Source organism: Sus scrofa, chromosome 1 (assembly GCF_000003025.6).
Source record: "Sus scrofa isolate TJ Tabasco breed Duroc chromosome 1, Sscrofa11.1, whole genome shotgun sequence".
In the NCBI taxonomy this organism is placed as follows: domain Eukaryota; kingdom Metazoa; phylum Chordata; class Mammalia; order Artiodactyla; family Suidae; genus Sus; species Sus scrofa.
Window position 1 is genome coordinate 270543343 of NC_010443.5, and position 14558 is coordinate 270557900.

The 14558-nt window shown below is 61.0% G+C and overlaps 1 protein-coding gene across 3 annotated transcripts in view; it reads left to right on the forward strand.

The window, feature by feature from the left end:
- The window catches only part of ASS1 (argininosuccinate synthase 1), a 54931-nt gene that overhangs the window by 11909 nt on the left and 28464 nt on the right, over window positions 1–14558 (forward strand). For all 3 annotated transcript variants that reach the window (XM_003353686.4, XM_005660523.3, XM_021070248.1), the window contains exons 5-8: window positions 5588–5644; window positions 7633–7707; window positions 11474–11544; window positions 12354–12384. In XM_003353686.4, the coding sequence (XP_003353734.1) occupies window positions 5588–5644; window positions 7633–7707; window positions 11474–11544; window positions 12354–12384 (234 nt within the window). The remainder of the gene's footprint in view (window positions 1–5587; window positions 5645–7632; window positions 7708–11473; window positions 11545–12353; window positions 12385–14558) is intronic.

The window sequence follows — 14558 nt, forward strand, 5'->3', positions numbered from 1 at the left end:
GATGGCCTCTGGTCGTTGTTGTTCCCCCCCAGAACAGTCAGGCACGTGTGGCCAGGCTGGCCTGTCCAGTCTGAATAAGAGGAATATTTTTAGCAGTGAGTGTCCAGGGGTGGGAACGGCTCTGCCCTGCCCCCGTGTGCCCATTGCATGTGCAGCAGGAGCCGTGTCACCTCGTTTTTGCAAACTTGACGCTGAGGTTCAGGGACTTGTGACCAAGGTCATAGCATGAGTCACTATGCAACATGGTGGACAGGGTCAGAGACCATGAGGTGGCAGGAGGCTTGAGTCCCAGCTTGTGGCCTCCCTGAGCCTCAGTGTCTTCACCTGCAAAATGGGCGTGAGGCCCTGTCTGATGTTTCCTGGGGCTGCAGCCCCACAGTCTGGGCAGCATAAGCTGCAAGACTGGGTTCTGGAGGCCAAAAGCCCAAAACTGAGGTGCCGGTGGCTGTGCTCTCCTCGAAGGGCCAGTTCCAGGCCCCTCCTGGCTTCTGGGGGCTCAGGTGTGCTAGGCTTGTGGGTGCATCCCTTCAGGCCTCCACCTTCACGTCGTCTTCCCTCTGTGTGTACCAGGTTCTGTGCTCAAATTTCTCCTTTTTATCAGGACACTGATCCTCCTGGATTAGGGCCCGCCCCGCCCACCTCACCTTGACTTCATTGCTTCCCTAGAGACTCTATTGCCAAATAAGGTCACATCCTGAAGGACTGGGGGGAAGGGGAGGGGGAGTGGCTTCAACTTGGCTTTTGTGGGAGACACAATTCAGCCCATAAGGCGCCCCTACTTCTGGTCCGGGTGGGCAGCGGTGTGGACTCAATGGTGACCCCGGGGTGTGAGGCAGGGGAGCCTCCCTCACTCTGTCCCGCGGGTGACAGGGCTCTGAAAATAAGATTCCTACCAAAGTAGGCCCCTGCCAGGTGGTGTCACGGTAAGGATGCTTGAGTCATGAGCTCTCGGTCAGCGGGCACCCTGCCCACAGCCTGCCATGGGCATTGGCTCCTTAACCCCGCAGTCAACAGACGGGGAGCTCCTTCCCTCACTCCCGCGCACATTCTGACCTGTCCCCTGCCCCCTCCCCTGCCCCCAGGTTGGTTGAGGCCGTGGCAGGGGGAGCAGACTCTGGCCCAGGGTGACACAGGGACACTAGTAGCTAAGATTATGATGGAGGACCTTTGGAAGTGGCCTTGCCACCAGGTGGCACTGGTTCACATCCAGAGAGGCTCACTCATTCTCTCGGTGCTGGGCCAGCAAGCTTGTCCTGGCATCTGGAAAGGGTGGCACACATGCCAGGTGCAGGAGCAGTGTGGAACTTCTTGGGCCTCTTCTCGCACCCTCAGGGGGCCTGTGTCCCTAGCGAGGGGCAGAATGGACCCAAGATAAGGAGGCCATTGGGTCCTGGCTGGGGCAGCCGTGGGGACAGCAGGCAGGAAGCCGGCGGAAGGCCGACAGGTACAGAAAGAGTGTGCCAGGCAGAGGGAACAGCCTGAGCCAAGGCCTGGCAACAAGGGGCCTGAGCCGGAGCTGTAGCCCCGAGAGAAGCAGCAGGGGCAGGGCTGGGGTTTGGCTTCATCCTGAGGTAGCACATGAGAGGCTGCAAGAGGCCCAGGGGCTGATCGGGGGTGGCCAGCGACGCCTCTGTGGGATACGGGGGGTTGTTCTGGATTGAACCCGTGGGCTCCTATAGAAGGGGATTGGTCGATGTGGTCTTAGATTTCACTAGCACCCTAGTCGTGAGCACATTTTCAGGGCAGGTGGAGCGGCAGGAGGACCGGGCTGCTTGGCAGGGACCTGTGTGCCTCCAAACACGTGGGTGGTAGGAGAGGGTCCAGGAGGACCCAGAGGCTCGGGGCCGGTACAGCTGGGTTCAGATCCTGGCTCCCCCGCTTTCACGCTGTGTGACGTCACCCCAAGAATCTCCATTTCCTTATCTGTAAAGTGGGATTGAGAGAATTCGCTTGTGGGGCAGAGAGCAGCCGTGAGCAGCACAGGCCTGGCCCATGGTAGACACTTGATGAGAGGAAAGTGCCCTGACCGCACGGTCATCAGATGTGCACTGGGGCTGGGAGGACAAATGTCAGTGCAGAATGAAGAACCTCTGAGCCAGCTCACCTGAACATGATGACATGAGCTGGGTAGTGAGCTCCCTGTTCCGGGAGGTATTCAAGTTGAGGCCAGGAAATCAGAATTATGGAAAGGCTCCCTGCCTGGAGAAGATGCCTCCAACTGTACCATCAGGATTGAAGATGGGTGCCTTTCAGGGCTGGTGGAGGGGATGTGTGGTGGTGGGTCTGGCCCTGGCTTGGGAGGCTTTTGGGGTCGAGGGAAATCCTTCCCAGACAAGGTCACAGGCAGCTGGGTGTGCTGCTGCACTTGGCCACCAGAGGGCACCAGAGGCCGGGATTTGCGGCCTCCCAGGGTCCTCCCCCGCCCTCCCGGTCTGCACCGCTTCCCTGCGGAGAACGCCCTCTGTGGCAGCTCTTCGGCCTCCTGCGATTTGGGGGCGCGCCTGCAGTTCAGAGTCCACAAGAGGGACGGTCAGACCCGAAACACCATCGGGGGCCTCCATCAGTGGCAAGGCCACAGGGGACGGTGTGTCCCGGGGCTCCCAGGTTTTCCCATCTCTTCCAGGGGTTGATGGGCGAGACCTACTCCTGTGCCTGTTCCCCTTGTGTACAGAACCCGGGGAGCCCCCAACCCAACCGTCCATGAAGACAGTTTCCTAGGGGAGGGGGGTGTGAGTGGGTGGGACCAGGGAGGCCTGGAGAGGGATCCAGAGAGGTGCCAGGGGTGAGGGTGGAGTCGGGGTGGGGAGAGAGGGGCCGGCCCCCTGCAGAGGCTGGTGGTCTGCCTTCCCCAGGGGATGGGGGTGGGCTATCAGCGAGCTTACACTTCAGGGCTGGGTGTCCAGAGTGAGTGTGGCCGTGCAGGGCGGGGCCTGGGGGAGGCTGGCAGCCCCAGAGGCAGATCCCCAAGGACACCGGGCAGAACTTCTTGCCAAGGGATTCACGGTGAAGAGAAAGGCGAGTCTAGGCAGACTGCAGGGGGTCTTCCCCAGACGGCCCTCAGGTCCTGGTCCAGCATCCGGCTCCTGAGTTAGGGGATGGAGACACCCGGGGCCTCGGGGTCCTTGTTTCTGCCTCCCCGAAGTCACTGTCACGCACTGGTTCACTGACCCCACCCTCTGCCTACTTACCCTGGTTTTCCTCCTTGCACCGGGACACCGTTCCCCTAACCCAGCAGGGAGTGGCAGTGACCCTGAGACAGACTTAGCCAGTGATGCCGAGGCTGGAGGGCACCACGGCTGCAGCTACAGCCCGTGCAAAGGCCTGGAGGCCAGAGGCGGCTTCCCTGCCCGGCCCAGCCCAGGTGGCTCCTGCTGCACAGAGAGCTGGGGGTCCCTCCTCCACACCCTTGGAGGCCCTGTTCCCTCCCCCTCCGAGAGCTGCGCAGAAGCTGGGGTGGCCCTTCCAGGGCCTTCTCCCTCCCCCTCCCCCACCCTAGTTTTGGAAGAAGGGCCTGGAAATAGGAGCCTGGGACTTAGAGAAGGGGTGTGGGCAGTGGGGTTTTGTAAATGACGCCATCTGTGTGGTGGTCCCGGAGCAGATGGGAGAGACCCATGCAGTCCCCGAGGGCGCATCACCCGCACTTACACCCGTCTGCGCGTGGATCAGCACGCGGCCACACGTGGGGGGTGCACACCTCCTGCCCCCCCTTCCGGGAAACTGCCAGGGCCACCCTGGTGCTGGGGGGCCTGGGGTCAGGGACGGAGTGGACTGGACAGGCCGCGGCTCTGTCTGGAACAGTTTGAATTCAGGGAGCCTGTTCGGCTCCTGCGAGCGTCCTGGCTCTGGAACAGATGGGTGTCCCCACGGCGATCTGCTGGGCAGACAGCAGCCGGGCATGGCCGTCCAAGGAGGCACAGGCCGCCATTGTGCTGGGGAAACGTGAGGCCCTGGAGAAAAAAAATCACCAGGACATGCAACACGGGACCATATGCTTTACCAAGAGTCTGCTTTTTATTACAGCCGCCATTGCTCCAGGGACTATGCTGGCCCCTGTCCTCAGGCAGGTGTTACCTCCCTGTGCCTCAGTTTCTCCATCCATAAGATGGGGATAATGATAGAACCCGCCTTGGGGGGCCACCTAAGGATTCAGGGAGCATGTAGAGCTCAAATCCATTACCTGCGAGCTCTCAGGATGGGAGTGGTGCCTGCTGGCTGTGTGTCCCTGGGCGAGTGACTTCGCCTCTCTGAGCCTGCATCGTCTCATTGTAACACAGGGTTAAAAATCCCATGGGTGTGGGGTGGCTCTCCCACGTGACAACCAGCGCGTAGTAGGCGCTCGCTGAAAGGACCAGATGGAGGGTGTGTGGGGTGGCTGGTCCGGCCCGGCTCGTGGCCCCAGGAGACATCGGAGAGGAGCGGCTTCGGCCCCTCGGCTCCTGGCTCCGAGGAGAGGGGCTGAAACCTGTGTTTCCGCGTCGCCTGACAAGACTCTGGAAAATAACATGTTATTCCCGCCGCTGCCTCGCTGCGCCCGTGCAGTTTTCACAGTAGGCGCAAGGCCCCTCTGTTATTTCCCCAGCGCTTAAGCCTCCCTCCAGGCCGCCGAGCTGATGGGGAGCAGGCGGGGCGCCGCCAGCCATTGTCTCTCCGGGGCTGGATGCACTGGCCGGGCTGCACGGCGGGCGGCCTCCTCTCCCTCCTCCCCGTGGGCCCAGAGGCAGGGTGACCCACCCACACCCTGCAGCAGGGGCAGCAGGGGCAGCAGGGGCCGGTACCCGGGCTTGGCCAGCCTCTGTGCCCTTGGACCAGGCCCTTCAGCCTCCGGACTTCAGACTCTCTCTGTGATGCTGAGGGGCAAAGGGCCCTCGGTGGTCGCCTGTGCCCACCCCGCCCCCAGCCAGCCCCCGTAGAGACGGGGGAAAACGGAGGCTCCCGGAGGACACAGCTTCATGGACAAAGCATCTGGAACCGTGGACGTGAGCTTGACCTCTGGCTGGGGGCGGGCGGGGCCAGGCAGGTGGGGAACCTTCAGGAAGAGGCTGGGGTGGGGGCACCTCGGGGGCTGCCTGGAGCTTCAGGTGGGCCAGGCCTCAGCTCCTCATGGGGGTGCAGATGTGTACGTGATGACCCGAGTGCCTGCCCTGTCGTGTTCCCTGTCACGTGCCCGCCGTGAATATGCACTCACCCACCCTCTAGCCTCCAGCCTCTGTGCACCCATGGGCACACAGACACCCAGGGCACACTGAGGTTGCCACAGTCCCACCTCAGTACACGCCGAGCACGTGGGCATCTTTTGGATGCCTGGGCACATGTCCGGTGACCTGAGGTCCTGCAGGGCTTACCTCTGTACTGGGGGAGTCCCGGGTTCGAGTCTTGGCTACACCTGTGGGGCAGAAGCGGGTGTGTCCTTTCCAAGAAAGGCCATTTTTTACTTTTCAAAGGGGCTTGCCATCCCCACCTCAGAAGGCTGCGAGGTTGGAGGTCAGCAGTTGTGTGGGAAATGGGCAGCCAGGGCACGTACCATGGAAGGTCCCGTGGCACTGCCTGTGCCGCCAGCCCCCTAACCAGCCCCTGTTCTGTGTTTCAGGGGAACGACCAGGTCCGGTTTGAGCTCAGCTGCTACTCGCTGGCACCCCAGATTAAGGTAAGCTCTTGCTCCTCCCCTTTGAGGGTGGATGCTGGGGCCTGAGGCCCCTGGTGGGGGAGAGCAGAGATGGGGTTCTGGAAGGTTCCACAAACCAGGACCGCGTGCTCCTGAGCCTTGTGGTGGGTGGCGCCCTTCTTTCCCATCGCGAGCAACCCTCCCTCACACCAGCCACAGGGGGACAACACTGTCTCTGACCACCTGTCCTTCCTGGAGATGCTGCCTGGGTCCTGGGTGGGTCAGGCACTGGAGGAAAGACATGGCTGCCCTTCTGCCAGCATCCTTGCCATCCCAGATCTGGCTTCCTGCATGCAGATAAGACCGTTCTGGGACACAGGTGGCTGATTTCTGGGCCACTCCCAGCCCGCAGCCCCAACGGGCACTGCCCCGCTAAGACCCTCCTCCCCCTGCCCCCCGCCTGCTGCCTGAGCCCTGACCCCCCACGTCTTAGATTCTCCCCTGGGATGAAATCCCCAGGATCAGGCCCACAGGCGTCCAGTGCCCAGGGCCGAGCAAGAGAACCAGACTGAGCACCACCAACGCAAGCCCCAGGGGCGACTTACCGTTTTTTTCTAGTGACAAAGCGAGATAAAAAGCAACAGGTGACATCCTCTTAGTGATATGTGTGATTGAACCCTATGAATCCAGAAGGGGTACATTCAACTCGTGATCCCTGTTGAAATTGGGGAAACACTCTCCTTTCTTTTGGCACTAAGTCTTTAAGACCCGCTGTGGACCCTACGCTGACAGCTGTGACCGGCTGCAGTGCGGGTCCCGCTGGCCACACGTGGCTCCTGGCTGCCACCTCGGACAGCACGGGCAGGCGTGGGTCCCTGCTCCTCTGAGGCCACTTCGGCCAAAGCTACAGCCGACATTTCTCACCCCCACCCCACCCAAGCCTCCAAGGGGCCCTCAGGGGTTTCATTTTTTCTTTTAAGTGGAACCTCTTTCTCTCTTTAACCAGTCGGCAGCTGCTTTGAGGGGCGGGGAGTGGCCCGGAGGTGAGCGGTAATGAGCTCTAATGATGTGTTTTGACCCCAAACACCAGGCGGCAGAGAAGCCCTGGACAGTGGCTGCCTGTCTGCGCCGCGGGCCACAGGCCGATGGGCACGGGGCCCTCCCCTGACCCCCACCCTCTGTTCCCACGGCAGCTTGGGGGGCCAGGGTGTCTGATTTCTGGGTCTTTGTCTGCCGAGGCCAAGCCCAGGGGTGAGATGAGGCTGGGAACCAGGGTCTAGCAAGTCTCCAGAAACTAGGATGAGGCCGGAGGGTGTTCCCAGTGCTGAGCCAGGCCCAGGCGCTGCTAAATCCAAGACTGGGGGGACCATCGCTCCCCCAACCCCCCCACCCCCAGCAGCTCCCCAGCTCAGAAATCAAGCCAGATTCTATATCTACGTGACAGCATCCCACCCACAGATGCGCTGCTGCGGGCAGAGGCCAGGCCCTGGCTTGTTCCAGGGCTGAATGGGGGCTTCTTTTCCCTGACACCCCCTGCCCCCAGGCTGGTGGGATGAGCTTGGTCCCCTTACTCAGGCTCTGACTCCCCGTTTCCCAACCCAGAGCAGCCCCAGGGTGTGGAAGGGAGGGAGGCCAGAGGAGTTGGGGGGCCAGGGGGGCGTTGTGTGCCGTTTTGGGCCCACTGCCCTGCAGCGGAGCCAGGCTGGGCGGCTGCAGCAACGTGGACCCTCCCTTAGTCAGCGGGGGTGGGAGGTCCTGCCTCTCTGAACCGAGGGGCCAGCGAGAGACTGGAGGCCTGTCTAGTTCAGACCCTCCCATCTCAGTTGGGGAGACTGAGGCCAGAGGGGTGGGGACTCGGGCCTCTCCAGAGCCACCCTCTGGGGTGGCAGGCCGTGTCACCCCCTCCCCACTAAAGGGGTACCCCTGCCCACACCCCATACCGTGACCAGTGGAGCCTTCGGCCCCTGACCAGAGAGGCCAGCTCTGCCCCTTAGGGGTCCTCCTGACCCGACTCCCTGTTCCGTGCCCAGGTCATCGCTCCTTGGAGAATGCCCGAGTTCTACAACCGGTTCCAGGGCCGCAACGATCTGATGGAGTACGCGAAGGTAGGGCCCGTCCCCGCCATCAGCCCGACCCTCACCAGCGCCCCCTGGCACCTCCCTCCGAGGGGCCTCTCTGGGCTGGAGGTACGAGGCTGAGACAGAGTCCCTCGCGGGGACACTGAACCTTGCACCTGTTCCCCGGGGCCAGCCCTGCCGAGGTGTGGTCCCTGCCTGGGTTGGTCGCCCCCAAAGGGAGCCCGCAGTCCACCGAACAGGAGGCTGCCGGGTCCCCTCTGCCTCCCGTTCAAACTGCCACCTCTGTGGTGCCTGCCACTCCAGGGACGGATGGGGGTGTGAGCGAGGCGGTTCTCTGCCTCTCAATTACCTGCCTAATTGTCCCCAGCGCTTTCCCAGGAAAAGGTAAGGTGCTCTGAGGGGCAGAGCCAGACAAAGACTTTTGTCACACCAGCCCTTTTGAAGTACAAGTTGCAATAAAACATATTAGAAGTTTTGCATCAAGATCCTCGGCCGCTCCCCAGGGTACCTTTCTTTCTAGCAACTCGATGGCAGCTCTTGACAAACAGCCTCAATCAATCAGACGGGGGAAAGCAACTCGGTGCACACACCAGAAAATTGCTCAGGTTTTTAAATAGCAGTCGCCAGGGCTGGCTGTGAGCTCTTGCCGCAGCCAAGGTGCCGCGTGGTAGGGGACACGGCGGGGACACAGCCCTGCCCCTACCGCCAGCATCCCATTAAGACCTGGAGAGCTCAGAGGAAACGTCTCCTCAACCATCTGTTGTTTTATTATTAAGAGGGGAGTTTACAAGAGCAAGCCCATATGTTGCCAAACAAATTTTCAAATAGCAGAGCTATTAAGAGAACGGGGTGAGCAGCTTCCCCCCCCCGGCTTGGTCTCCTTGATGATACAGAATATGGAGCACATTTGAGCTTGAAGCGTAATGAATTGGGGGCCCCTCCCCCGACCCCATGTACATTCTCACGCCTGCAGTTGAGGCTCAAGAGTGGGCTGGGGGGCGGACCCACACGTGGTCCTTCATTTCCGAGAAGCTCTCAGACAAAAGCAGCTCTTGGGTTTTCCAGACGGATTGCAGGAGAATCATTGCTCCTCCCCCGCCCCCAGATTTTGGGGAGAAGGCCCGTGGCTCAGCCTCTGGCTCAGATAACCTTGCAAAACAGGAACGTTTCCCCAGGGAGGCGAGTGTGGGTCCCCCGCCTCTGACCCGCCCTCGGAGGCTGGGGTCAGACCCGAGGTCTGGGGAAATGCAAGCGCCTTCTAGGTCGGGGCGTATCTCCGCACCCAGGAATGACCGGAATAACTGAGCAGCAACCAGACTGGGTCCAAAATCCAGAGCCAGGCAGCTGCTTCAGCCGAGACAAAAATCAATGGGGCTTTGAAAAGCCCTGCTTTCAAGACCCAGAAGTCGCCAAGGCCAAAAGGTGCTGCTAGGAGACTCCAAAAAAACAGGCATTTGTGTCACTGTCCATCTCCCCCCCTTTCCCAGGCCATCGTCCAAGGTGAGGACACTCAGCCTCACCCCAGCCTTATCATTGTCACCATAATTTTTTTTGGTAGCCGGCATGCAAGGTAGGGGGCTGGAAAGCTGGGCAGTCTCCTGTCTATGCATTGAAAACAGTTTTGTTTTCAGTCGCTTCCAGAGTTTCCGGTGTGTGTGTGTGTGTGTGTGTGTGTGTGTGTGTGTAGGCAGGGAGCTTAGGATGGAGAGGGGAGGGAAGACAAATCTCTGGTGGAGGGACTATTTTCGGCTCTTGCATCTAATCTCCCCCCCCTTCTCCTCTCCTTGCGCCGACGGAACCCCAGTGGGAACAAGAGGAAGCAAGAGTGCTTCCAACCGCCCCCCCAAGGAAAAAGGCTTCAAGGCACCTGCCTGCTGGTTTTCCCAGCCCCCAGCCCTTGATTCCTCTCAGTGGGGCCTTTGGTCCACCCTCCTGCGCAGGCTCCCAGACCCCACCCCAGGCCCACTCTCCCTGGAGACAGCACAGGGGAGCATGCGGATTTGCCTCTGGGCAACTTTGTGGGGGTCAAAACTCCCCCCACCCCACCGTGGAGCAGCCTCTAAATGAGGTCTTCCATGTGCCCAGGTGGTTTTATTTTGTAGATTTTAAAAGATGTTTTAAAATTATAATTGATTTACGATGTGCTGTCAATTTCGGCTGTAGGCTCAGGTGGTTTTAAATGGAAGTGTATACAAACTTGAGCGTGGATGTGGGCTCTTTCTTTTATTTTTTTAAACTATTATTATTTATTTACTTATTTTTAGGGCCACACCTGAAGCGTATAGACGTTCCCAGGGCCAAGGGTTGAATCGGAGCTGTAGCTGCTGGCCTACGCCACAGCCACAGCAACATGGGATCCAAGCCGCATCTGCAGCCTACACCACAGCTCACGGCATCACCGGATCCTCAACCCACTGAGCGAGGCCAGGGATAGAACTCGAATCCTCATGGCTCCTAGTTGGGTTCCTAACCCGCTGAGCCACAACAGAAACTCCGAGGGCTGTTGCTTTTTAAATGAGACTCCTGGTAAAGCTTGACAAAAGTCCAAGGCGGGGGTTAACCTAATTTACTTCGAAATTTTAAAGTGATGATGAAGGCAACAGCGCCTCCTGGAGGAAGCTTCTAGAACCTTAGTGGTGGGGATGAGCTGAGTCAGGGCAGAGTCCCATCAGGAGAGACCGGATGATGCTGGTGGAGGCTGTGGGGGCAGGGACTGGCCAGGATCTGGGACCCCCTGGGAAAAGGTGCTGTAAGGGGGCTTGGAGCCAGGGCGTCGGATCGTGCTGATTCACAGGGGCGGGGCCGGGCCGCCTGGCTGTCCTGCGTGCCCAGCTAGCGGGAGGGGAAAGCAGATGGGATGCGTGTCTTGGACCCAACCCGTGTCGATCGGAGCAGCACCGGGCAGCGCAGGAGCCAGCGGCCTCTTGAACCCAGAAGGCCTTCCGAGGGTCTCCAACAGCCTTTCGGGTCCAGGGTCTCCGTGGGGGTGGCTTTTCTCTTCGCCCAAAGGATCAGATCGTTTGGGAAGGAGAGCGTAATCGGAACCCACGGGGAGGGTGGGGACTGAATCCTTATCAGGGCTGCGGGGTGAGGTATGTGGCGACTGTGCCAGGCAGCAGGGGAGACGTGGCCCCATAAAGAGCCGGGCCACAGGTATCCTGAGCCAGCAGCTCTCCTGGGCGCCTCTCGTTTCCGGGAGAATGTGGGTACAGATGCCTTGGTTGAGAGGCACTGTGGAACTGGGGTCCCTTCCTGCTCATAGGGTGGCGGTGGGGGTCAGCGAGCGGTGGTTGGGAGACCCTCAGCACTCTGCCTGGCCCACTCTAAGTATTTTGGGGGTGCTCAAAGTACAGACTTAGAGAACCTTCTAGAAGGAGCCTCCCAGGTCAGTGTCCACTCCCACAACATCTCAGGTGCGGGGTCTTGTCGTTCCTGCCTGGACGTGTCCAGCAACGGGCCCCTGACTCCCTCCCCAGGCAGCCTGGGGGGCAGGAAACCAGGGATGCGGGTGGTCCAGGGACTTGTCTGCATGGAGCCCGAGTCTGGGGGTGTCTTCAGCCTTGAAAGAAAACCAAGGTGGGCGTTCCCTACAGCTCAGTAGGTTAAGGATCCCGCATTATTGCTGCTGTGACTGGGGTCACTGCTGCGGCAAGGGTTCGATCCCTGGCCTGGGAACTTCCGTATGCCACACATGTGGCCAAGAAAAATGAAAGAGACAACCAAGGCAGCTGGGCCTGACCCTGGCAGCTACTTCCAGCTGCCTGATGCCCACACCGTCCCCTCTTACCCACAGCAACACGGAATCCCCATCCCGGTCACCCCCAAGAACCCGTGGAGCATGGACGAGAACCTGATGCATATCAGGTAAGACATGGCCCTGCCGTCCACTGCTCTGCCCGGCGTCCACAAGCGCCTGTCTGACCTGGCCCAGGATGTGCTGGTGACCCACCTGACACGTGGTCCCTGCCATCCCCAAGCCTGGGGGCCTCGGGGAGGACAGACCGCCTCATACCAGACTCACTCCCAGCTCTCGCGGCAGTTCTGGGGTAACAGGCACCTGGCCTTGGCGGGGGTCGCAGGGAGGGCTTCTTCGAGTAAGTGGCATCTGAGGTTAAAACCTCAAGGATAAGGATGGACCAAGTTCCTGCTACGGCGTAATGGGATCAGCAGTGTCATCGAAGCGCCAGGACACAGGTTCCATCCCCGGCCCGCACGGTGGGTTAAAGGGCCTGGCATTGCCATGGCTGTGGCATAGGTTGTATCCACAGCTCAGATCTGATCCCTGGCCCAGGAACTCCATAGGCGGCTGCGGGGCAGCCAAAAAAGAAAAAAAAAAAAAAAAAAAAAGATACGGAGGGCCCAGCCTAGGCACGGGGAAGGGCATTTAAAGCAGAGGGAACAGCATCTGAAAACACCTCTCTGCACAGATCTGGCCCCCTGAGGCTCTACCCCAGAAGACTGAGGGGCCCATCCCAGGCCCTTGCCTGCACCCCACAGCTCCCACAGCCAGCTCTGGCGGGTCCAGAATGTTCCAGCCGGGGTTGGCAGCAGTTGCTTTGGCAGAGATAAAGACAGTGTGGGACTTGGGTTGGAGGTGAGAGAGTCAAGGCAGAGAGCTGTGTCCTGTCCCTCTGCTTCTCCCTTACTGACCCGGGTCTTCCATCTCCCCACAGCTACGAGGCTGGCATCCTGGAGAACCCCAAGGTAATTCCCTGTTCCCCTCTGCCGGCCAGCCTTGGCAGTGGCTGCTCCGTGCCCAGGCTGTCTGGTGTGTTTGTAGCCTAATTTGAAATTTCACGGGGCGCCGGGCGTGGGGCTGGGTCCAGCCCCGCCTGTGTTCCCCAGCCCTCCCCACTGGGCCCCCCGCCGCCTGCCCACTCCACACTGCGTTTTAAGACCCAGCCCCTCCCTGGCGCTCTTTTTCTAATTGCTGCTGGGCTGAATAGGGGAAGGAAATATTTCAGCGCAGCGTAGGGAGAGTGTGTGATTGTGAGACAATAAAGAAGCAATTAGGCAGATGAGACGCTTGTGGGAGGGCCCAGCCTGTGCCCACCAGCTCTCGGGCCGCTGCGCCGCCACTGCCATAGAGGAGGTGGCACAGATTCGAGGCTCGGGACCCGTTTGTCTGGGCCTGTGCTCCACGCCCGCGGCAGGCCGCCCTGATCCCCTGTCCCCAGCCTCCCAGACTGGCCGGGCTGGGCCTCGGTCCTGTTGGAAGTTTAGGATTTCTCTCCCTGGGGGAGGTTGCCTTTGTATCTGCCCCTGCCCACCGTGGGAGATGGGGGAGGCAGGGCGCTGTCTATCCTGGGAAGAGAAAAATCTCTTTGTCCCTGAGGGGGCTGTGTCTCCGTCCCCTGGCCCAGCCCCACACCCAGGCAGGCGGCTGGTTTGGGGGTGGGGTGGGCTGCTTGTCTGATGTTGGCCAAGAAGTGTACTGGGGGGGGGGTTGCTGGGGCAGCTGGGCCTGGGGGGATTCAGGAAGGCCAGCTGGAGCAGAGGATGCCCGAGTGGTTTTGGTGAGGGGGGGGTGAGCTAGAGCCCTGCCGGGGGGGGGCCCCCCAGAGGGACCCAGCCTCTTGGTCGCTGTTGGCAATAATGGAACGAGTACCAGGGATCGCTGGGCCAGGCCTGGGGACCCCGTTTTCCCGGCTTACCTTCGTTGGCTTCTGCCTCACGGGCAGGGAAACAGAGGCCCAGAGAAGTGACTGGACCCCAGGGCACCAGCCGGCCTGGGGCCTGGATCACCCCATTGTGGAGCTGGCCCCCCGGGGCCTCGGGGGTCCCCCGTGGCCCACACCTCCCTGCCCCACCCCCTCAGCCCTCAGCCCAACCACGTGACTCAGGAGAGCCCGCACCCTTGCCCGCTGGGGGGCTGATGGCTTCACGGGGCTGCTCCCTGCTGGCCACGGGCTTTTCCAGTTCATGCTCTGCTGACCCCACGACACTCAGGCCAGCCACCCCTAATTAGCCAGTCAGTCAGCAACCAAGGGGGTCGGGGGAGGCTGAGCGGGGCTGGGCGGCTTCGAGGCAGGTGTCCACTGGGCCCCGGGCCCACTGGGCAACCATCCCGCCCCTTCTCAGGACCGAGGGGGCAGAGCCAAGGCCAGAGCCGGCCCCACCCACTGGGGGCAGGTGCTTCTCCCCCCACCCCCAGCCCAGACTTCCTTTCTCCTGAGGGCAGTGGGTAAAGTAAGGGCTAAAGAATGTGTTTTTAAGGATTCTAACCAGCCGATCCAGGTGGAAAGGTGGCTTGGTCCCTGGAGATCTGAAACCCAGGTCTGAACCCCGACTCTGCTTCTAGTGCTGTGCAACCTTGGGTGTGTTACCCAACCTCTCTGAGCCTCCTTCTGCGAACAGAGGCTGTCACAACACCTCCGTCCTGGGGCAGCAAAAGCACTTGGCGCAGGGCAAGACCTCCTTCGTGGAGCCAAGGGGTCCCACCCTCCCTCCTCAAGCGGGCTAAGATTTGGGGGGAGGAGGGAGGCCGAGGTTCTCTGTGGGGCCCTCTCATCCCGCGGCAGGAAGGGCTGGGCTGCGTGGGTCAGTCGAGGGGAGACACAGTCCCCGCTGAGAAGCATGGGGCCAGGCCGAGGAACCCAGGGTCTGGCCGCTCTGGCCCTGCTTCCCCGGGGCTGCCCCAAGGCAGGATGGGGGGGCCCCTGGGAGCCCGTGGTCGCCTAGAGGTCCCAGGAATGAGGGGGCAGCAGCCAGGGGGCGGGGGGTGCAACTCCGCATGGTGGAGGGGCGCCGCACCCTGGGGGGGGCGGGAGACAGGGCTTCGGGGAACCGGTGCCCCCTCTCCCCCACCCTCCAAAAAAAAGCCCAGGGACCTGCCCGTCGAAGAGAGGGTTTGCAGGCAGATGGTGGAGCCATTTTCT